Source organism: Rhodnius prolixus, unplaced genomic scaffold, assembly GCF_049639745.1.
Source record: "Rhodnius prolixus isolate KJV_2025 unplaced genomic scaffold, Rpr scaffold_1, whole genome shotgun sequence".
NCBI lineage: Eukaryota > Metazoa > Arthropoda > Insecta > Hemiptera > Reduviidae > Rhodnius > Rhodnius prolixus.
Genome location: NW_027411581.1, coordinates 43,710,397 through 43,735,887, shown reverse-complemented (window position 1 = coordinate 43,735,887; position 25,491 = coordinate 43,710,397). Strand labels below are relative to the sequence as shown.

The 25,491-nt window shown below is 32.9% G+C and overlaps 1 protein-coding gene across 2 annotated transcripts in view; it reads left to right on the top strand.

The window, feature by feature from the left end:
- LOC141460211 (uncharacterized) overlaps nt 1–25,491 on the top strand; it is a 44,920-nt gene that overhangs the window by 7,833 nt on the left and 11,596 nt on the right. The window contains exon 1 of one of the 2 annotated variants that reach the window (XM_074140012.1): nt 722–923. The exons of the other annotated variant lie outside the window; for it this stretch is intronic. Within the exon in view, the coding sequence (XP_073996113.1) occupies nt 752–923 (172 nt within the window). The 5' untranslated portion in view covers nt 722–751. Of the gene's footprint in view, nt 1–721; nt 924–25,491 lie in introns of those variants that run through there. 2 annotated transcript variants of the gene reach the window in all.

Below are 25,491 nucleotides of genomic sequence, written 5' to 3'. Positions count from 1 at the left end.
CATGAGCATGTAGAATACGCTGTGTGAGGATTTGGTATATTTCTAGAGTTGTTTGTGGAGGAACTCTGATGAAGATAAAGTATTTGGAACAATGATTCAAGTTCAATCATTGAACAATTCATTCAAGAACAATGCAGCCTCATGAAAAAATTGAGATATTTCTTAGAAATGAAAAGAATGGATGATTTAATTCTGAGTAAGGAATAAGAGTAGCGAGCCGAGAAAATGGAGAACCATGACACTTGGCACGTTGGGGACTAGATTCCTGAGGCAAATTCCAAATGTAGCTTTAAATTTGTACAAATATCCCTCCAACTGCAATCATTATAATCAAATTGAATGTTGCTCTTTTAGTTTTGAGTTGCAGAACTTTAAACAATCTGGATCCACACTTATCAACCTAATTATGAATGTACAAAGGCCAGCAAATATTAAAAGTGGTGTTATTAATTATAAAAGGGCTAGAATAATTTCGTTTTTAATTTTAAGGACATCCTTCTTAGACAAAAAAAAATAATATGATCTAATAACAGGTCAAACAGCTTGATGTTGATGTTCCCAAGCTGAAGGTTTCTTGGGCCCAAGTTCATGGGCTGACGCAGGATTCCCGGAAACAAGTGGTGGTGGGGTACATAGTCCTGTGCTGTACTAATACCTGGGTGGGGCGGCCAGAGCGGGGGAAGATCCGTAGAGTGGCATAACAGCCCCTTACGTTATCCCGCGCACATTCAGTCCGGACTTTCTCCTAGCCATGAGGTTACTCAGCGTGTTCTTGCTGGCGGTTACGCTTGGTATCACCGTCGTCCAAGCACAGTCTAACGGTGGATTTGAATTACCAGTACAACTTGTTGGCTTTCCAGTGATTATAGTGGCCGTAAGGATAGCTAACTTCCTGAAGAAACTGTCCTACGCACTTAGTCCTCGTAAGTAAAGAGAACTCCTTTCTAACTAACCTCATATTGATCTGTTTTATTTTGTATTCACCTGTAAGCAGGTTAAGTAGAATTCAAGCAAAATATCTACAGTTAAATTCAAAATATTATTTTAAATCATATGTTCTTTTGCTTTCCACCTTTTTTGTAATTATCAGGGAAGTATCACATCTTGTCTTTAAATTTTAGAGGTATCAACTTTATAAATTACTAAATTTGAAATTGTTATCAAGGACAACTAACCTAAACCCTTACTCTCTTCACTCGAAAAGTAGAAATTTAGTTTTGTTCTATTTTATATTTTGGATCGTATAGATTATTTGGATATTTTCAATATTTACTAAACTGTGTTTTTGATTGTTTTAAGGGCTTTGAATGGACGATCCTGGAACCAATTTTTTAATTTTTCTTCTTCTTAGTTTTTATTTCATTTTTTTAAGAAGCCACCAAAAATAGAATGACACGTTTGGCTAATGGGTGTGTTATTTATTTAGGCAGTTATTGCAAAAAAAAATGGCTTCTAATGTTTGCCAGTGCTTTTTTCTGACAATGCATGTCTTTTTTAATTATTTAATTATTATTATTATTTTTTTTTTAAGTACGACCTGTTTTACATTCACCATCAGAGATTGAGTCATCGTGTTAATGAAGAAAATTTTGACTTTCACTTAAGCTTCCTAATGTACGAAAGTCACCATTCAATCTGACTGGATTTAGGGGAGATAAACCTTGAGGAAAGGTTAATATGAGGAATCACTGTAACCTTTCTCATATTCATTCTGATAATGTGATGTCAACGAACATAGTGGAAGTCAAATTTCTTTACACAAACTTAAAGATTCAACCTCTGAAAATTAATATTGACAATATCCATCTTCGCGGATCCCAGCCATGTATTCTCATATACAGGGTGTTCATTTTAAGACGGCTCAAATGCATTTCATGCTTAAACAGTTGTTCTGAGCGAAAAATGGTAGAGGAAAAATTTGTTGTCCGTCACCTCTAGTTTTAGAATATGTGACTTGATTTTAGATTTCTGCCCGCATACGCGGCTGACGCGCGACCAAAGGTGAGGGTTTGCAGTTGACCCCCATTTTCATATACACAGTTTTAAAGAGTATAAAAAGTAATGAAAGAAACCGGAAACCGCAATTCGATATCTTCAAAATTAAAGGTGCTATGCCAGTTCAAAATCTGGTATTTTTAATCATATTTCAATTTTTTTAACTTGTTATCAAAGAGAAAGAAGAGCACGCGATAGGTCATTTTTATGTATTTTTCCATCCCCTTTCTACTAAAAATATTGCCAAGGCCGTAAAGCTAGTATTTTTCTTAATATCGGGAAATAAGTTGTTTTCCGAGTGACTTTTCTAAGAAAAATCAAATGTTAAGAGCTTTAGATGTTCTCAAACATACCCAAAATGGCTAAAAAATAATTTTACATCTGTTACAAACAAGAAGGTTTAATAATTGTTTGGTAATTTTGGGAGAGTTGCGTTTAATTACCAAAAAAATTGGAAACCTCCTGCCACATATTTAAGTGATCAATATCTTTCATGTAAAGGATCAAATTTAATCCTTAATTTACCAAATAATGCACTTTTGCAGCATGAACTGTGTCTTGAAAGGTGCCTCCTCAGACTCGCAAGCCAGGTTAGCGTCAGCCGCGTATGCGGCAGGAATCTAAAATCAAGTCACATATTCTGAAACTAGAGGTGTCAGGCAACAAATTTTTCCTCTACCATTTTTCGCTCAGAACAACCGTTTAAGCATGAAATGCATTTGAGCCGTCTTAAAATGAACACCCTGGATATTTAATTGTCTTTGGATACTGCTTTTGGAGAAATAATATTGCAGTGAATGTATCTATCTTTCAAGCACTTACAATTGGCATCCATTGTTAACTTAGCTAACGATCGTTTTACCCATTATTTTTAATCAATTCTCTGAAAACCGCTCAGAAATACAAAAAGATCCTTACCACTACGTATGAAATCAGCGAAAGATGAATGACTAGTAAATTATTTCTTCTCGATGAACTATCCTTACACTGAGCGGTTAGAACCTCAAAACACAGACAAATAGTTTCTATTACCGATTTTAGCCTTTCGGATATTAACCATAAAGAATTTAGACTATCCGCTTCTATTCAAGGCGCCTAAGTGAATGTAAGGTGTGCGGGAATAAAAGAGTTTGGCAACAGCAAGTTAAGACACTTTTGTAGGTCATTTACTACAGGACATTAGAGTAGACCATTCACTAACGACAGTTCTTACACAACGCTGCAAACTGACCACCGTTCAGCAAGCTGCGATAACGATCATAATAAAAAGTTAGCCATCATTGAACAAGGCAAGGTTAAGGGCGAAGTTATAGTTAGTTATAACTTTAACCTTTTTTTATCCGACCTTCTGACAGTTGGGTTCGTTGTGCTGTAGGTCAATAATTGACTCTTACTTAGCAGAAATTGACAACTAGTATTGTTACTAATTGTTTAGATAATAAATAAGATATTTCTTTTAATCAATCATCTTTTGAGTAGAAACTTTGAAGGATTAATCGAATATTAATTACTAATCAATTTAGTTATCCTTTGTCCTTATAATTATTAATTGTCAGACATTTCGCTACTTATTTAAACTAATTCAAGACAGGTCAAGTTGAATTTTAGACAATTAACATTCAATGAACTTTCTCTTTCTCTGAAAAACTGCGACCTTCTTCCGCAAATGTCTCATTATTTCTCTGAAACTCTGATTTAAAAGATTTCTTCATGCCTATTGGTAATAATTATAAATAGATGGTTTTCAAAAGGTTCCAAGGATAGTTTGTGCTCTTATTTCCGGCCATACATTGTTAGGTAGGTATAAATATGCATTTCTTGTGTGAAAGTGAAATTCTTATGAAATTTTAGAGTATGGAGCAATTGCATAACTCACAAATGAAAATTCACACTACGTTCAAATTTTACGTAGTTGATTAAACCTTATATAACTACTTCAAATGAAAGGGCAGACATGCTTTCAAAGGAGGTCACCGATTGTAGAGAGATGGAAGAGTTTAGATAAACGCCTGAAGATTTAAGGAGAGAAAAAAAAAAGACTTCGCAAAGCTGACAAACAAAATATAGCAACCGTAGTAAAGGAAACTTCTGTGAAGCAGAAATAGAGGGATCACCTAGGATATAATGATTAAAGACACCTAACAAAATCACCGTCAGAACTGTAACTAGGTTGAAAGCTAATCTTGTACTTCGTGGAGCTTAGTAGGATTGGAAAGAGATCTTCCACTCTCTTTATGAGACTGCACTGAAGACGTAGATTTGAAGCATATGAAGATATACCCTCAGTATAAAAAGTACTGAAAGGAATTATTTGGCATTTAATAATACTGCTTGCTAGCTCCCATTCAGTACGAAAATACAGTATTTTTCAGGCGGGGCTTAACGTCCAACTACCAATTAGGTATCGTGGACGGAGACGACTAGCAAACTTACTTTACTGTAAATTTCTTTTATTAACCAATAAATAAATCCAAGGCCTAAGACCGGGAATCGAACCCAGTACCACTATACGTATTAGCTTCGCAGGTCTCGCCTCTAACGCTCGGCTACCGTGACGCCTTGAAAATACAGTATTCTCCACGATAATTCACGTTATTTACTAACCAGTAAATAAGCGGTTATTTATTTTTGAATCGGAGTCTCTATTTATAGTGAAACGGTGACGTAAGTGAAGACGAAACCTCTACATCATACTCATTGATCTCCTCTGTTGATGGTAAATGTAAGTCCGAAAACGGCCGGGGATACGATAAACATGCGAACTATGACGTACCTTTAAAATCAAATACCCAGCACTGCCAACCTAATCATATTTTTTAATATAATAAGATATTTAAAGATGTTAATTGGCGAAAGCCAAAGCAAAATATAAAAATTGTTGACAATTCTCAAAATATGTAAATAAGTATTCATGCAACTTTGAATATTCATGAGCACAAGATTTGGAAAAGTGATTAATATTTGTGAAATGCTTAATTTACAAAGCATAAATGATTAATATTGTAATATTAATATTGTCTTGTAACCTACAAGATTATTTATTATAGCTTTATTGTGTACAATAATTTATTTTGCGCCCAATTTCACTAAAAGAGCATTCACACATTAACTTTTCCTTAGAGTTTTCTTTAGTTGAATAGAATGATAAAATGGAAATTCAGTTTTTGAATTTTCTTACACGATAGGAGTAATGCTGAAAGAGAAATAGCGTGAGTTTTGTATTTTAATCGTAAATTACATTTCTTCACACAACGAAATTCAATATTCATTTCCTTATTTCTTGATGTGGGAAATTCCATCTTTCGTAATGTTGAAAAGAATTTTCACTAACATTTGTTAGTTCCGGTTTGACGACAATAACTTATTCACACTTTTATATTTATTCAAACGTTTATGACAACTTATGTTTCCGGTTTGTCAAAAATATAGCAGTTCTTCTACTTCTTTTGAAAAGAATTCTCTTTCCAAGTGATCAGAAGACATGTTCGAACCATGTATAAACTGAGACATTCCTAAAGCGGTGCTAGGTGTCAATGAGAAGCCTTGATTGTGATTAGAAGGAGCACAGTGGCAATCGAACTAACTCCTTCGGAATCTGAAGAAGAATAATAGAGCCTTTCTGATTGAATGTACACCAAATATAGGTAGCAAGTAAAGTGGACAAATTTAAGGAGAATTCGCAAGAGTAATAGAAATGAATTCGGGGTGTAATTAAAGTTTTAATGCACTCTTGTGTTTATTTCGGCTCGTGAGTTAGTATAGTTGGCGTTGATGACTGAATGGCGTCAGTTCGCAACACGCATTTTACTGAAGGGCTCAGTTGATCCGGGTTGAAGTAACGTTCTTTCATTGAAACTCAGTAAAAAACTATTAATGATGATCAGAAATAATCTTTTCGCTTCCCAGCTGTTCATAACAGAAAAATAATAACATTTAGTTGTTGTTTTATCAAGGAATAGCTTCTGTTACCTCAGAATTCATATCAGCAGATTCAGATTAGCATTCCCATTATTCTAAATATTTGCTGCAGATATTCTTCTTCAGATATCCTCGAACGTTCTTCTCACAATTTTGTACGTAATTTACAATCCCTTACAAATCAAATTCTTCCTACTCAGCCTGGGACTAAGGAGTCAATCTCTTCAGAGCAATTTAGAAATAAAGGAATTTCCTGAAGTAATGTAAAAATTTTCCGTTATTGGCAATTTGAAATTTATTTTTATCTCTTTTACAAGAAAGATACCTTAGTTTGGACCAGTCGAAGAACAATTTTGATTTCGCTTAGTTTATAAAACTGGAGAAAGATTTTTTTTGTTACCCAAAAAGCTTGAAAAGGTACCAGTTGATCAATAAGTCACAAGGATTAAAATTTTACAACATCCAAATAAATAACTTATAAACATAATAATAATAATTATTATTATTATTTAACTTTAAATCAGCAGACAAGAAAACAAAGAGACGGCCATTTACTTTGTTATTTGTTCCTTTGTCATTGTTAAGGAACTTTAGATATAATGGCTCACTCAGAATTTATTCAGTTATTTTCAAAATACTAATCTAAGATATTATCTGTAATGTATTAAGAATTACAGAGGTAAGTTGTGAGATCGAATCCAGATTAACGTAAAGGGAAATAACATTTAGAAATAATTACCAAATCACTTTTGTAACGGGTGAAATTTTATTCTGTTTTTGATCAGAATTTCAATTCTCTTTTTGAGATGATTTTATCTTTACTATAATCCAACTTAGAACTTGTAACTGAATAGTCGCCAATCCTCTAGATTTGATAAAACTTTTGAATAGTACCCCCTCTGAACACATTGGAAATTACACGAGAAGGAAGCTTTGGGGTACTGATGTCATCTTCTTGGAGGTCGAAAAGTTAAAAGAAGATCTCAAGCTATCGAATACTCACACATTGTTTCAAAGAAAATATAAGGCAACACTTATACGTCAATTCAGTTCGAACTTTACTTCTCTTAATTGGAATTATATTTTTGCTAATCAGTCTAGCACTGAAGAAGCTCTCGTCGAGAACTAAATTCCTACTTCCTAGTGATCTTCTAAACATTGTCTGATCGGTTATACCATCATTAAGTACCGTAGCAATGAATGCTCGCCGCTTTTGCAGGATGTCCTGTTTTTGAAATGCCTTTCTATGACTTTTTTCTTTTTCTTTCTGGCATTCCTTTTTGAGACCTGTCTCCGGAGGTCCAGATTATACCTAAATATTCTCTCTGTATTCTCAAAGTGCCTTCTTCTTTTATTAAGTTAGATCGGAGGAGCGATTTGGATGAGCCAGTTCTTGATAGATGTTGCGTCGTTGTGGGTAAACACTATTCAAGCAGCTGTATGTTTACACTAAGCTACAATTGAATAGATTACCTCCAATTTAAAGAACCCTTGGAGTGTTATCTGTGACCCTTTCACTTCAATAAAATGTGTGGCTGAAGTTCCAATCTTTCAAATGGAGTATTGGTGCTAAATTATAGCTAGTGCTGGCTGGTTACGTCACAGTGAAAGGATATATCGCCTACTTCACAGTTTAGTCACTTGCGTGTGGAACATTTCATCAGAGCAGCTGACGCTCTGTTTCTATCGTTTATAAATATTAATAATGGATTTCAAAAATCGGTTAGCAAAAATAGATTACAAAAATTGCGGTTAACAACTAGTTTCGAGACCATATCAAAAGTATGTCTTAATTTAAAGGAGTTATTTTGGCACTGCTTCAGTTGTCCTATCTCAGTGATACCATCTAAGGAAATCTGTTAAATAGTTGAAGCGGGGTAAAAATCTATTCTAATACAAAATAAAAGGTTGCTACTCTTTGCAGATGTTTCTTGTACGGTACAATGGTGAAGTCAGCGACTGTTACAATGATTGTTTTGATTACAGCTCCTTAAGAGGAAATATTTCGTTCAAAACAAAATTTTTTATTCTTTTTTTTTTCTATAAAATAAATTAATTTTTATTAATGTTCAGGTGCAAGGGCTAAAAAAAAATCTAAAATGATTCAGAAATTATGATGTGATTACCCAATTCAAAAAACGTAATATTGTTTGTCTCAAATGCGTAGAAGATTGTCATTCAGGTATTTATCCCTCAGTTCGAAAAAATAGGGCAAAAAATAAGGTTACAATAAGTTTACAAATCTAAAATATTGATCTAAAGATAAACATTTATTGGCTAGACCAAACTGGCCTAGATACAGTTTAGTTAACCAACTGAAATTAAACTCGTTTTTTCTGATTTCTGCAGGTAAGTCCTGCCGTTTATGCAAACTGATTCACCTTCTTATTTTGGGGGAGCCTCCCGAAAAATACTCCTAAGATTTTGGGTAAATCTCTTCCATCTCTTATTATTATTTTTATTATTTATTCGCCCATCTTTGTTATCAAATTTGAGTATTTTATAATTTTGTAAATTAATTTTAATTTCTGAATTACTACTTTAGAATTCTCAGTTTGTCGTCTGATTCTGCAGCCATTAACTTTGCGATAAAAGAAAGCTTTTTACTAGGAACTGAATTGAAATGACAATCACTATTAATTGCATATAATGTTTGTTTATTATCTAGGTGGTATCTTTTCCATTATTTGATGAAATAAACAGTCTGAAGAAGATGCAATAGTGAACACCACCTGAGGAGTAACTTACCCTATCTGAGTGTTTCAGTTTCTCTTCTTTTCGTTATTCTTTCTATTCAAAATATTTACTACAATAACAAAGAATGTAAAGTAAATAATGTAAAGTATCTAGTAAATTACCTGGTATAAGTAAAAGTTCTATTGTTGAGCTCGTTAGGGTAATTACGCCGTGGTGAAACTCTTTCACATTGAAACTGCTGAAGAGCTCTCTTTTCAGAAGATCTTATAGGCCGTTTGTGCTTCATGTGACAGCAAGAATTGGCCAATTGATAGAAATATAGAGAAAGAGAGATAGGAATATCGAAGTTGAAGGGTATGATAACCGAAAAATGGGTAATAATTCATTGAATAGAAGGAAGGATACCCTGGAATGGATGTAGTTTTTGAAGTGTAGTATTTGTTTTCAGGATTTTACTTAAGTTTATGGATTTTTTTTTAGATTAAGACTTGTAATATATGTAATAAATAGGAGCTTGACGTGCAAAATAATTAATTTCTCACGTAACACCATATTTGACCTAAGATCTACAAATCTAAAATTAATTTGACTCGTGTATTTGCATATTTCCTTACATCCTTTAATAACAGATCATCTTTGTCAACTTCTATACTATAGACATAGGCGCCACATAGCTTCACGGGGTTAGAGGCACTGACCGCAAAGATGAGATGTATCGTATAGTACTGGATTCGGTTCCGAGACTTATTCTTGGATTTTATTTTAACAGAAATTTTAAGTAAAGTATTGCTGTTTACCATACGAAGCTATTTGCTTCCGCCCAACTGACCGGAAATTGGACGTAAAGACTGCCTGAAATTATAGGTTTTCTTTATTTTTTTATACCCCAAATCATGACCTAAATCACCTCCTTAAAGTCTCAGGCAATTTAAACATTATTTTCATTAAAATTTCAGCACGGTAATGTTTCGAACATAGCCGGTATATGTACTGAATTTTAAACAGTTTTACTTTTTACTCATGTACATATTTTATCTTCTAATTTGTTAAAGTTTTAACTTTACGTTGAGGTTTGAAAAATGATACCAATACACTTACGACATATTAGGTGATTTTTTGAATTGTTCGGGTTAAACACATACTTAAGTTTTCCAGAAATGTTGTTGGTAGCCTACAAAGCGTTAGAAATTAAGATGTTTGCTTTGGGGAATGGGGCGCCACGGTAGCCGAGCAGTTAGAGGCGAGACCTGCAAAGCTAAAATGTATTGTAGTACTGGGTTCGATTCCCGGTCGTAGGCCTTGGATATTTATTTAATGGTTAATAAAAGAAATTTACAGTAAAGTGTGTTTGCTAGCCGCCTCCGTCCACGACACCTAAATTGGCAGTTGGACGTAAAACCCCGCCTGAAAAATAGGCGATTACTTTCCTTTATGGCAGTGGTTCTTAACCGGTGTTCCGCAGAACCCTGGTGTTCCGCGAATATCGTTCACGTTTTCCGCGAAATTTCAATTTTAAATGTATTGAAATTTAGAAACTTAGGAAATATACGAAAACAAAAATTTGTTCCTTTTTTTATAATTTGAATTTAATTTTAAGTTCTTGCTAAATACCGAATTTGAAATTATTTAATGTTAGTGTTCCGCGAGAAAAATATATACACATAATTGTGTTCCGCGTCTATGAAACGGTTAAGAACCACTGATATAAAGGGTTGAAAATTTTTTGGGTCATGAAATTCTGTAAAAATATCGCCGTTCTATATCTCTCACTGTGAACCACGTATTGATATGAAATTTTGTTCTCTTATACACTTTGTTTTTCTCAATTATAAACTATAGTTATTTTATGCACAGATCTATAAATGTAGAAGATATAAAGGGTTCAAAATTTTTTGGGTCATGAAATTCTGTAAAAATATCGCCGTTCTATATCTCTCACTGTGAACCACGTATTGATATGAAATTTTGTTCTCTTATACACTTTGTTTTTCTCAATTATAAACTATAGTTATTTTATGCACAGATCTATAAATGTAGAAGATATAAAGGGTTGAAAAATTTTTGGGTCATGAAATTCTGTAAAATTATGGCCGTTCTATATCTCCCACTGGGAACAACGTATTGGTATGGAATTTTGTTCTCTTATACACTTTGTTTTTCTCAATTATAAACTATAGTTATTTTGTGCTCAGATCTAAAAAGGTAGAAGATTTAAGGGGTTGAAAATTTTTTGGATCATGAAATTCTGTAAAATTATGGCCGTTCTATAACTCCCACCGTGAACCACGTATTGGTATGGAATTTTGTTCTTTTATACACTTTGTTTTTCTAAATTATAAACTATAGTTATTTTGTGCTCAGATCTAAAAAGGTAGAAGATATAAAGGGTTAAAAATTTTTTGGGTCATGAAATTCTGTAAAATTATGGCCGTTTTATATCTCCCACCGTGAACCACGTATTCGTATGGAATTTTGTCCTCTTGTACACTTTGTTTTTCTCAATTATAAACTATAGTTATTTTGTGCACAGATCTCAAAAGGTAAAAGATATAAAGGGTTGAAAATTTTATAGGTCATGAAATTCCCAAAAAATATCCCCGTTCTATATCTCCCACTGTAAACCACGTATTAGTATGGAATTTTGTTCTCTTATACACTTTGTTTTTCTCAATTATAAACTAAAGTTATTTTGTGCACAGATCTATAAATGTAGAAGATATAAAGGGTTGACAATTTTTTGGGTCATGAAATTCCGTAAAATTATGCCCGTTCTATATTTCCCACTATGAACCACGTATTGGTATGGAGTTTTGTTCTCTTATACACTTTGTTTTTCTCAATTATAAACTATAGTTATTTTGTGCTCAGATCTAAAAAGGTAGAAGATTTAAAGGGTTGAAAATTTTTTGGGTCATGAAATTCTGTAAAATTATCCCCGTTCTATATCTCCCACTGTGAACCACGTATTGGTATGGAATTTTGTTCTCATATACATTTTGTTTTTCTCAATTATAAACTATAGTTATTTTGTGCACAGATCTAAAAAGGTAGAAGATATAAAGGGTTGAAAATTTTTTGGGTCATGAAATTCTGTAAAATTATTGCCGTTCTATATCTCCCACCGTGAACCACGTATTCGTATGAAATTTTGTTCTCTTGTACACTTTGTTTTTCTCAATTATAAACTATAGTTATTTTGTGCAGAGATCTATAAATGTAGAAGATATAAAGGGTTGAAAATGTTTTGGGTCATGAAATTCTGTAAAATTATGGCCGTTCTTTATCTGCCACCGTGAACCACGTATTCGTATGAAATTTTGTTCTCTTGTACACTTTGTTTTTCTCAATTATAAACTATAGTTATTTTGTGCACAGATCTATAAATGTAGAAGATATTAAGGGTTGAAAATTTTTTGGGTCATGAAATTCTGTAAAATTATGGCCGTTCTATATCTCCCACCGTGAACCACGTATTCGTATGAAATTTTGTTCTCTTGTACACTTTGTTTTTCTCAATTATAAACTATAGTTATTTTGTGCACAGATCTATAAATGTAGAAGATATAAAGGGTTGAAAATTTTTTGGGTCATAAAATTCTGTAAAATTATGGCCGTTCTTTATCTGCCACCGTGAACCACGTATTCGTATGAAATTTTGTTCTCTTGTACACTTTGTTTTTCTCAATTATAAACTATAGTTATTTTGTGCACAGATCTATAAATGTAGAAGATATAAAGGGTTGAAAATTTTTTGGGTCATGAAATTCTGTAAAATTATGGCCGTTCTTTATCTCCCACCGTGAACCACGTATTCGTATGAAATTTTGTTCTCTTGTACACTTTGTTTTTCTCAATTATAAACTATAGTTATTTTGTGCACAGATCTATAAATGTAGAAGATATAAAGGGTTGAAAATTTTTTGGGTCATGAAATTCTGTAAAATTATGGCCGTTCTTTATCTGCCACCGTGAACCATGTATTCGTATGAAATTTTTTTCTCTTGTACACTTTGTTTTTCTCAATTATAAACTATAGTTATTTTGTGCACAGATCTATAAATGTAGAAGATATAAAGGGTTGAAAATTTTTTGGGTCATGAAATTCTGTAAAATTATGGCCGTTCTTTATCTGCCACCGTGAACCACGTATTCGTATGAAATTTTGTTCTCTTGTACTCTTTGTTTTTCTCAATTATAAACTATAGTTATTTTGTGCACAGATCTATAAATGTAGAAGATATAAAGGGTTGAAAATTTTTTGGGTCATGAAATTCTGTAAAATTATGGCCGTTCTTTATCTCCCACCGTGAACCACGTATTCGTATGAAATTTTGTTCTCTTGTACACTTTGTTTTTCTCAATTATAAACTATAGTTATTTTGTGCACAGATCTTTAAATGTAGAAGATATAAAGGGTTGAAAATTTTTTGGGTCATGAAATTCTGTAAAATTATGGCCGTTCTTTATCTGCCACCGTGAACCACGTATTCGTATGAAATTTTTTTCTCTTAAACACTTTGTTTTTCTCAATTATAAACTAAAGTTATTTTGTGCACAGATCTATAAATGTAGAAGATATAAAGGGTTGACAGTTTTTTGGGTCATGAAATTCCGTAAAATTATCCCCGTTCTATATCTCCCACTGTGAACCACGTATTCGTATGAAATTTTGTTCTCCTGTACACTTTGTTTTTCTCAATTATAAACTATAGTTATTTTGTGCACAGATCTATAAATGTAGAAGATATTAAGGGTTGAAAATTTTTTGGGTCATGAAATTCTGTAAAATTATGGCCGTTCTATATCTCCCACCGTGAACCACGTATTCGTATGAAATTTTGTTCTCTTGTACACTTTGTTTTTCTCAATTATAAACTAATGTTATTTTGTGCACAGATCTATAAATGTAGAAGATATTAAGGGTTGAAAATTTTTTGGGTCATGAAATTCTGTAAAATTATGGCCGTTCTATATCTCCCACCGTGAACCACGTATTCGTATGAAATTTTGTTCTCTTGTACACTTTTTTTTCTAAATTATAAACTATAGTTATTTTATGCACAGATCTCAAAAGGTAAAAGATATAAAGGGTTGAAAATTTTATAGGTCATGAAATTCCGAAAAAATATCCCCGTTCTATATCTCCCACTGTAAACCACGTATTAGTATGGAATTTTGTTCTCTTATACACTTTGTTTTTCTCAATTATAAACTAAAGTTATTTTGTGCACAGATCTATAAATGTAGAAGATATAAAGGGTTGACAATTTTTTGGGTCATGAAATTCCGTAAAATTATGCCCGTTCTATATTTCCCACTGTGAACCACGTATTGGTATGGAGTTTTGTTCTCTTATACACTTTGTTTTTCTCAATTATAAACTATAGTTATTTTGTGCTCAGATCTAAAAAGGTAGAAGATTTAAAGGGTTGAAAATTTTTTGGGTCATGAAATTCTGTAAAATTATCCCCGTTCTATATCTCCCACTGTTAACCACGTATTGGTATGGAATTTTGTTCTCATATACATTTTGTTTTTCTCAATTATAAACTATAGTTATTTTGTGCACAGATCTAAAAAGGTAGAAGATATAAAGGGTTGAAAATTTTTTGGGTCATGAAATTCTGTAAAATTATTGCCGTTCTATATCTCCCACCGTGAACCACGTATTCGTATGAAATTTTGTTCTCTTGTACACTTTGTTTTTCTCAATTATAAACTATAGTTATTTTGTGCACAGATCTATAAATGTAGAAGATATAAAGGGTTGAAAATGTTTTGGGTCATGAAATTCTGTAAAATTATGGCCGTTCTTTATCTGCCACCGTGAACCACGTATTCGTATGAAATTTTGTTCTCTTGTACACTTTGTTTTTCTCAATTATAAACTATAGTTATTTTGTGCACAGATCTATAAATGTAGAAGATATAAAGGGTTGAAAATTTTTTGGGTCATGAAATTCTGTAAAATTATGGCCGTTCTTTATCTCCCACCGTGAACCACGTATTCGTATGAAATTTTGTTCTCCTGTACACTTTGTTTTTCTCAATTATAAACTATAGTTATTTTGTGCACTGATCTATAAATGTAGAAGATATTAAGGGTTGAAAATTTTTTGGGTCATGAAATTCTGTAAAATTATGGCCGTTCTATATCTCCCACCGTGAACCACGTATTCGTATGAAATTTTGTTCTCTTGTACACTTTGTTTTTCTCAATTATAAACTATAGTTATTTTGTGCACAGATCTATAAATGTAGAAGATATAAAGGGTTGAAAATTTTTTGGGTCATGAAATTCTGTAAAATTATGGCCGTTCTTTATCTCCCACCGTGAACCACGTATTCGTATGAAATTTTGTTCTCTTGTACACTTTGTTTTTCTCAATTATAAACTATAGTTATTTTGTGCACAGATCTATAAATGTAGAAGATATAAAGGGTTGAAAATTTTTTGGGTCATGAAATTCTGTAAAATTATGGCCGTTCTATATCTCCCACCGTGAACCACGTATTCGTATGAAATTTTGTTCTCTTGTACACTTTGTTTTTCTCAATTATAAACTATAGTTATTTTGTGCACAGATCTATAAATGTAGAAGATATTAAGGGTTGAAAATTTTTTGGGTCATGAAATTCTGTAAAATTATGGCCGTTCTATATCTCCCACCGTGAACCACGTATTCGTATGAAATTTTGTTCTCTTGTACACTTTTTTTTCTAAATTATAAACTATAGTTATTTTGTGCACAGATCTATAATTTTAGATGATATAAAGCAGTGGTTTTTAACCGGTGTTCCGCGAATATGATCCAAGTGTTCCGCGAAATTTCAATTTTAAATGTATTGAAATTTAGAAACTTGCAAAAGATACGAAACAAAAAATTGTTCCTTTTTTTTAATTTGAATTGAATTTTAAGTTCTTGCTAAATACCGAATTTGAAATTATTTAATGTTAGTGTTCCGCGAGAAAAATATATACATATAATTGTGTTCCGCGTCTATGATAAGTTTAAGAACCACTGCTTTATGGAATACCTTTTAATCAAAATTTTAAATTATTAGAAAAATAAATTTAGTTGTAAAACTACACTTTTTTTCATATAAATATAAAAACCGGTTCAATTTGCAAGGATTAAAACTAATTGAGGAAGAATTTGTGGTAGGTTAACTGGCCATGTTGCGGCCAATAGCAGTAAAAGTTAGACTTACATGGTTTGAGAAGAGCGAGATAAATTAGCAGTTACTGCGGCAAACTTACCGGATATTTCTTCCTTTCAATATTTAATGCATGTTTCAACTATTTTTGTCGCGTTACTCACTGCCGTCTTTTTTTTCAAACTATGTGGAACAGCTTGTATGTTTCCTGTACAGTCAACTACTCAGCCAGTACGTTCCATTTTATAGTTAATTTTTATATTTCTTTATTGTTTAATTTAAGGCGCATCAAAATCTGAGGTCACTGGCGTCCGGAGGCTAATCCATTCTTTATTATAGATGTTATAGATAGTCATAGAACAATCGTTAGTCTGAAAGCCCTTCTCAACAATCTTAAAAAAAAAACCACAAAATTTAGTTTGTTATACTTGTTTATTATTAGAGAAATACAGGATAATAATAAAAGAACATAACTGCATCATTACATAACGTTCTTTTAGAGATACATGATTATACTTTATTGTTTACATTTGTAATGTATTCATTTCTATGTCGCTGTCTCATTGTAAGGTTATTCAATGTTATACATATACTGTAAACAGGTGAAAGTTGTAAAGAATCTTCGCTTGAAGGAAATATGCCTGACGTCATATTCAACTTCTGACTGTTGTCAGCTGCTATATCAAGGCCAATTACTTGCAGTTTTGTGCGTTTTATAGCAGTCTCACAAACTTTATAGTTTTTTTATGTTCACATAACCGGCTGGGTTAAATCATATTATCCCCATATTCGGGATAAAGGTTTCATCAGACTAATTAGTAGAGAGAATGAAGACTCTAACTCCCTCTCCTGTTTGTCCTGAAGACTTTTTGCGATGGAGTTAAATTTTACGTAGAGTTATTATTGGAAATGAATTTTGTGACGTCCCTCGGAGACGAAAACATTTTTTTTTAAACAGCTTGTGTTAAAATTGCGTGAAAAGAATAATAAAACAATAAATAGTCACAGACAGTTCAATTTTAATTTTTTTTTTTTAAAAACTTCTTCGTAGATTTACAACTCTCTAATACGCACAAGCAAATCTGTATTAATTAACGCACGCATCTACAACACACAAATAGCTTAGAGGAATTTCCTGTCATTTATTGAAAGGAGATCACGAGACCACCGACTCTTGTGACGTTGGAAGGGGCTGTCTGGGATGTTCGGTAAGAGTGGTACCTGGCTAAGGAATTTATATGAGTTTTTATATCATGACTGAATGATTGTTAAGTTTTGTACAGAAAGAGGATGGTTGGATGAATGGGTTTTTAAAGGTCTTGTGGATAAGAGGTTGGAGACTGAATATGGAGGATGAACCAGAGTATGAAGGAATTTTTACTCCGCAGGGATTGCCTATTAGAACGTTTACCTAATCTACAAATTTCTATTTTATAGTCTCAAAGATTTTTAAACTGAGTTATAATCTAATAATTTATTTAGTGATGTCACATTGGAACTGTTATCAAGAAGTCTTTTGAGCAGGCTAGAGCGAATATTCAGTTCTTGGCTTTTCCTTTTTAGTGTTTTAGAACATTACTATCGGGCGGAAACGTCATTCTCTTTTAGTATATCCAAACACAGGTGACGTAAAAATGATCTTTTCACATAGCTGCCTGTTTAGAATAATTCTTATCCTGTAGAACCATATCTTGGGGAATTGAAGGTTTCTTGAGAGAGGAAAGGATTGCGGTGTCATCTTTCGAAAGTAAATTGAATGAAGCACTCCTACTGCTGATGGATGTTATAAGAAGGAGGTAGAACTGTCTGCTAATCCTTAGTGGCATGGTAGGAGTGAAGGTTTAAGAAAGTAAGTAAATGACAGGATCCAATTGAGTTTCCATAGTTAGTCCTTTTGCCACACTTAAGATTGATTTTGTTCGATCAAAGAAAGGAACCGAATAATTCTTGAGTCACTTTCTTAGGATTTAGCCGATAAGACATCATCCCAGACTAACAAACTAATGTTTAAAATCAAACGATTATTGTGTGAAAAAGCAGAGCCTAAACAGAGAGTAGGCTTTTTAAAGGCAAAAGAAAACGTTTAAAATTAAGTCTAAAAGATTAAAATATATATAGTTTTCTATAGTTTTAATGGTAATTAGTCCATCACAACTCAGTCTAACTGAGAAATATCTTGCAGTGATGGAGTAGCGATCCAACGGCTCATTAGCAGTCTTTAGATGATGATGCCTTCTGTCAGCGTGTTGCAAATGTAGTTAAAAAGAATTTAACATTTTAATGATTTGCAAAGTCTGTGCAATTATTCGGTTTAAGCAATGACTTCACCGCCCACAGTGTATATGATGTCACAAGATTAATGCAGCTTTTCCTTAGGCAGATACAATAATTGCACTTACTTTTGAAGTACTAACTACTTAATATAATGTGAGTTGTTAAATGAGGTATTGCACTTTAGCAATTTTAGCGCTTTCATTTGCAAGTTCTTCCAGGTAAGAATGTTGTTTGATAATAGTAAATTCCATATTATTGCTTGAGTTAAGGAGGACTAGTTGAGTTCCGCATTGAATTATTTTTTAATGTGCTTTATTATAAACAGTTCGCATTTAATTACATCTGTTTGCAACATTGCTTCCTTACATGAGCATCGACAGCTTCCAAGCTAGAGGAACAGCAGCCTATTGTTGTAGAGCTTACAGGATAGAAAGCAGACTAAAAAGAAGTTACACCTATATTCCTTATTATTAATAAAAATATGTTCCATTGGTAAACTTTTAGATTGCATTTCCTAATCCAAGTCGTTTATCCAATAGCAGCTGAAGGGCGAACTTTTAAACTCTCTTGTTAGAAATGATAGTTATCATGTTGATTGCTTGGTAAGAACGTCGCCTTCCCCACACTACGATCTCCGTACTTGAAACACTGACAAAGCGCGCAAAGAGTTACCTGCTTCTTGCAAAGCAATTCTTCACGATTTGTTTACCAATATGTTTTTTGTACCAAAAAAAGACTTGTATAATTGTTATCTTTTTTTAAACTTTCAATACTCCAAATTTACTTCTCTTAGGTATGAAATTAGGTAAATTTCTGCAGTCCAGAAATTCAATAGCAAGAAATATCAAATATATTTTTAGTATTCATGCCTTTTATACATTTAATTTTCCTAAAATTTATCTAGGTCTCTAGAAGAGGAGAACCTTGCCCCAACTTACCCACCAAGATATTTTCCCCTTAAATTTTTAAAATGGAACGCGTTCGTAAATCCGAATTCAGTATACGAGTATTGTGAAATGTATTCAAGATTATTTATACAAATTAATGTTGAATCATCTTCGTTGAGTTTATTTCTAAAATTTTATTACAGGGTCTCAGATAGAAAGATTACCGAATCATATTTTCTCCTTGCAAAGGATTTTGACGCATACACTGGCTGGGTGAGATTGGATGGGCATTTGCACTGGTGTCCTCAGTGTAGGATTCTGATTAGTTAATTCAGATAGCAATGTCTTACTTCCTCGGGTCTGTGTCCATGCTTACCTAGTACTAGGTTTAGACTGTTTGGGAGAAAAAAAAGCCTCTAAGGTATCGTAGAAATAGGTAGATCGGTAGGCTATACTCTTCAGAAAACAGCGAGGCTCACTAGCCAATAGTTAAGATTTCCTATGCTTATTCAAGTGATTTTTTATCTGTTCATAATAGATCAATATTCCAAAGTATTGGTACTTAGAACGTGAACCAGATGATGCAGGTGAAAGTGAGAAGCAGACAGTAGAATTCAGTTACGAATGTCAGAAAGCAGTACGAACTTACCGAATGGCCATTGAAAAATCGTTGCCTCTTGACCTAGATTGGCCTTGCATCGTGCGTCTTCAGTTTATAGTATTCTTTTTCATTCACGTAATAAATAAATCAATAACTATCTAATAAAAATTAAGATTTAATCAATAAAATATCCAAGATAAAACATGCTAATGATCGATAAGTATTGAATGATTTAATAGCTAGCAATAAAATAGTTGCATTTGTTTAGTGAAAGAAGCTGCCATTCATCATTCTGTAACGACCTTGGAAAAGAAAGCATCACTTATTTTGAATGTTGTCATGGTGAAGGTTTATCACTAATTTATCACTAAGATTATCACTAACATGAGCTTTCATTACAGCCTTTTACTTCATTAATAAAAACATTTTATGAGTCTTAGTATGCATTAAATTGCATTTTTATGTTTGTAGTATCGCTTGCCAGTTAGATGCACTTTTTCTCTTTCCTGATAATAATAGTTTATTATTAGTACATAGGTTTTAGTATGCAATTGCAATTATACCATTAATAATTCAGAAAATTGACCTATTTCTGTATTACACTTATGATTTTTTTATTTTTGTAATTAAGACAGTAAAACTTACCGCCAAATCTTTACTGCAAACTGAAGTTTGTGTTAAAATATTTTCAAAAAAATTGCTTCTAAAATAATCGATGTTGTGATAGCTTGATAATGAACCTAATAATTGAACTATTGGACTAGCCAGCAGCTATACTCGCGTTGGTCTTCATAGTTTGCCTCACTGACCCAGTCTGCCATCTAAATACATCAATTCATTTAAACATAAAAGAGTTTTTTTTTAAAAATATCTTTTTAATCTGCAACTATAGCTCAGAGATAATAATATCTAGCCAACAAATATTCGTGTCCATTTAGGTTTAGTTTAAAGAGAATAAAAATGGCCGAAAAAGAATTCTAAACTTAAACTAAACAATTAATATTAATAAAACGAGTATTCTCGAAATTTTCGTAATTTCTCTAACAAATTGAAACCATGCTAGAATGGCGTCAAGCGAGTGATTATTAGATTTATTAATCCATTCATCGATGATTAACAAACAAAATTTGAGCGTTGCAACAAACCACATCGTTCCATTGGCAAGTGAACAATGATTTAGCAATATCCGTTTGTTAAAAAATAAATACCTAAATAAATACAAACAAAAATTGTCGAAATAATAATACATAAATTCAAGGTAAAATTTATGTTAATATTGTATATGTAGGATTGTCACGTCAACAGGGTATCAGACTGGGAGACGGCTTATCAGAGGCGCTATTTGCGCTCCTTTGTCCAAGTTCATTCTTTCACTTTTACAAACAGCTGGGTGTTTTTTATTTGTTGAAGGCGTCTAATTACTGAAATCGTTGGGTTCTGGAGCCTTCGGACAGTGTTCCCTTGTTACAGAAGTAAGAGACTCTTAGGAAAACAAAAATCTAAAGGAAGCCAGCTGGACTCGAACCTGGAATTTCCACGTGAAACATCTAGGCACTAACCACTGAGTAAATCCCATCCCTAGTTATCTCTTAGCTCAGGATGCTCAGTTGTAAGGATTTTTCTTGGTTTTATTTATATTTTCCATGGTTCACAAGATTTCCATTAGATATTTTTCGTGTTAATCTCCTCTTTGAGTATCTTCTTGATGGAACCACAAAAATCATATACAGACAAGTAACCGACCACACTTTCTTGAGGGTTTCCCTTCCTTTTTAGCGTTGAAAAATCGTGAAAATGGCTGAGGGCCTTTTATGTCATCTCGAAGCACAATCTAAACATTCCCATATTTATATTCCCTTTCACGAAGATTTTTGATGGAAAAAATATATACCTCCAGTGAGATGTTCGTTGGGAAATCCTCCAAGATAAATAAAATCATTTATTTACCCAGAGTATGTTCGTTTAGTTCTATGATAGTAAAGAAAGTGGAAAAAGAAAATTTGAAGAATCATAACAGAAAAAACCAAGCAGTACAACCACATTTCAAACACTATATTTCCCAAATTGGTACATTCTTACAAACAATAATGCCTACTTTTCATAAACCTTGCATTTTCTCTTTACTAATTGAGTAAGTCCTTACAAGCTGTTATAACCTTTTCTCAAACAAACCAATTTTATTGTTTTAGGACACTTCACAGCATCCTCAAAATGATTCCAAATTCAAATTAATAAAAATATCTTCTCGTAACTGCTTCAGTTTAAGCGAAAATATGTGTGAACTTCATTATAACATTCTTGTCAGGAAATTTGACGCCTTTGTTCATATACAGTTTTTCTTCTACTTCAACTTAATCCAGTTCTGTTTGGTGGTATCGAGATCATCCAGAGCTTTCAACTACCATCTTTATCCTCAGCTATCTATTTCATTCTTCTTCTATCTCAGCCTTCTACATCCTGTTCCAAGTTATTCTAATTCTTCTTCTTTTTTTGATAACTATTAAGCTAATTTCATACATCTTTCTTACCCTTCCTCTCAGTATTTAGCCAAACCAATTGGCTAGTTGCTACGATCTCCTCCGTGGGCTTTACTTGTAAAATCCTTTTTCACTCCCTGCCTCTATCCGCTTTTTGTTCTGAACTCGGAGGACTCTGCATTTTTATATTACTAGTGTCTTCCTATTTAATATCAATTTTTCTAATGCAAGTTTCGATCCTGTGTTCCCTCCTCTTTCCATGAGGAGAAAGACCATGAATTCCTACCAATAAAGCATTGAATTTGAATTCACTTATTGACTAGTTAAAAAAACAATAAGCTATTAGTTTTTATAAACAATTTTTCGAAATTTATTGCCTGGCATCTAATCAGATACTTCTTAAACTGAACTTAACCACTTAAAAAAAGTCGGACATCTGCAGTGTTGGGTATTGCATGTTCTAGTTCACAAATAAAATTAGGCGCTATAAAATTTAAGATCTTAAGAACAACTTTGGTTGCATCTATTTTTTTAACGCATAGAAACTTGGTGCGTAGAAATGAGTTAATAATCGAAACTTATGTGGTTTCCCTTAGGTATAATTACGACTATCTTACACATTCGGACAATATCTAATATTTTAATTTTTAGTCTGATTCGGAACGTTTGATTCTATGATTAAGTAAGCTAAGATAAAAACCTAGATATGTTCACCATTAACGGATTCCATTTCGAACATGTTCTGGGTTTTACAAAGCCTATCTTGTAAATAATCTGAATAGTATCTCCTCAATGGTAATCCAAGTTAAAAAAAACACCAAATCGTGAGGTAGTAAGTTAAGTATAAGAAATAAAAACCACTCCAGTAAAATAAACAATTTCAGCAATGAATTTGATCGTTACTCAACATGGCCAAACTAAATTTCGCAACCCAACTTTTGATCTTGGTATTGCACGTTACTCTTCCCTTTTTGAATAGTAATATGTCTTAGGAATTATAGTCCATTGTTTAAATATTTAGTAATTAGTGCGAGTGATAATTTAAATCTAATTTACCTATTTTTTGCTTAAAGCGAACTTCTTGTATTCAAACATAAATAATTAAAATAATTTATTTAAATGCGACGTCTGTATTGGATCTTCCTATTCTACATTATTAAATCCCTAAGGCAGCTGACTACAAATCCTTCATGTGCACCACTTCTTTTTGGAACTCCTGACCGGTGAGCATTGCTCAAGCCCCTTCACTTCCTGCCTCTTCCATCAGCTTTTACTTACTAGCTTTTGCTTGTTGATTTTCCTCGCTCTTTCTCTTTTTGCTCTCTGATGTAACATATGATAGTTTTACTTTCAGATAATATTTCAGTTCTATTTATGATATTTGAGTAAATGAAGTGAATATATAATTTAATTTCTTGTCAGCCATATTAGGCAATTATTTTGTGCTCGTCAATATTTTTAGAGAACTTACGTCAAGGTAAAAAGTTCTGTTTTCAATTATTCCTTCATTCTAAATGTTTATGGTTCTGAAACAAATAAAAGAAAGTTATATGGAGCTTTCATTAAAACTAAAACGTTTTGTTGAATGAGAAAAGAGTGCATTGTACATCGTTATGCGAAGTACTGCTTGAAGACATCCTTACAGTCAGGTATCTGACTTTGAAAGAGGAAGAATTGTTGGCGTGCTAGAAGCAGGGTATTCCTCCGAAAAAAAAATCGCGTCTTCTTTGTACCGAAACCATGTTCTATTCAGAAAGGAGAAGACCATGTCCTAAAAAAGGCATCCCACACTATCATTCTCGAAGTGAATGTTCTCTAGAGCAGGGTCTTCAACCTGAACTCTAGGGATCTCTGGAACGTTGGCAGGGGATACCTCAAGTGATCACTATTTGCTCAGCCGAAACGCACTTAAAATGGTAATCATCTTTGCAATTGTCTTATTAAGTTGTTTGTATTAAGATTAAATAAAGTTGCGAGAAAGTGACGAATTTGTAAAGGAAAAAAAGCTGTGATGTGCTAAACTATTTTATCTGCTACTTGATCGTGAGGTCCTTTTAAGAAAACCATGAGCTCGAAGGGTTCCTTAAAGTGTAGAAAGGTTGAAGTCCCCTGTTCTAGAAGACTTTAACTTTATTTTAATACCTAGATTTTTACTTGTTTTACATTCATTTTCGTACTTAGGGCCATGGATTGCAAGTTCGGCTCTGAAATATAACGAAAAAGTTATAATTATTTTTACAATGAACTAAATTCATTTCCATGCCATAACATAAACTCAAAATTTAAAAAGTTGAAGTAGTTTTAATTTTGCCTTTAAATATTTCTTTTTAAATCAATTAATACCTTATGAACACTAGGCTTATTGAAGAAAACTATTCTTTGAGTTTAGAGATAAGCGGTCAGCGGATTATTTACTAAACAAAAAGATTTCCTAATTCTTATGGAGGTCATGTGATGTAATCAACTTCACTGGCTCTACGTGACTGTTTGCTGGTATTCCACAATGTACATTTATCAGTGAATATCTGAATCTGTTTGCTATTTCTGTGGTAATGGAATTGCTATAACGTTTGTACGTAGTTGTTTACCATACAATTATGTGAAGGTTTGTGTAGTTCAAATTGCGGCACAATTTTTAATGTGAAACTCAATTAAAGATTTAGGTTATTGAGCGAAGAAGAGACCATGCAGGTATAGTATTAAAAACTTTAACCCAAAACAACAATCTAAACTTTCTAGGGTGACGTAACAGGTGGAGGTGTTCCATTGGTGACTGGAATCTTTATGACTTGAAAGGGTTTTTTCTATATTTTATTCGGCATTGAATTTAACGACAGTCTGTGAAATTTATTTTTTATTATTTTTAATTATTTCTAATACTAGGTTTTGGTCCAGATTCGATTTGGGCTCCAAGGCTGTTTTGAATACAGTTATAAAGGAGTATTTGCCCCATATTACAAAGAAAATTTGGGAGTTTCATCTTTTATAGGAAAAGAGGTAAAAATTGTCAAAGTTGGTGTTTTGGAGCGTTCCTCTTTTTCGTTCACTTTTCGACGATCAACCCTTATACAACTGTCCAACCGTACAATTTTAATTAATAATACGGTCTGTTGTAAAGAGTAAACGATCTAATAAGGGTGCAGTTTATGTTTTGAGTTCGATACATATTCCCTTCACTATCTAGCATAGATAAGAAAGGTGGCCGCAAATGAGATTTGATATAAGGTGCTCTAATAATAAAGAGTACAAGGACACAAATTCCTAACTCTTCCGAAACTTAATATCGCCAATACTTTGTCTCTTACAGTCAACAAAAAATAAACCCTTGGCAATTTGCGCACTTTATTTTCTTTTTTGACTTAAATATTGGACAAATCAGGGCAGTTTTCAGTCGTTTGCATCTCTTCATCTATCCGCTCATTCTAAATCTGGCTGAACATCTCTCATCTCTTCGCTTTAACATCTCAATAAAAATCCATCTTCT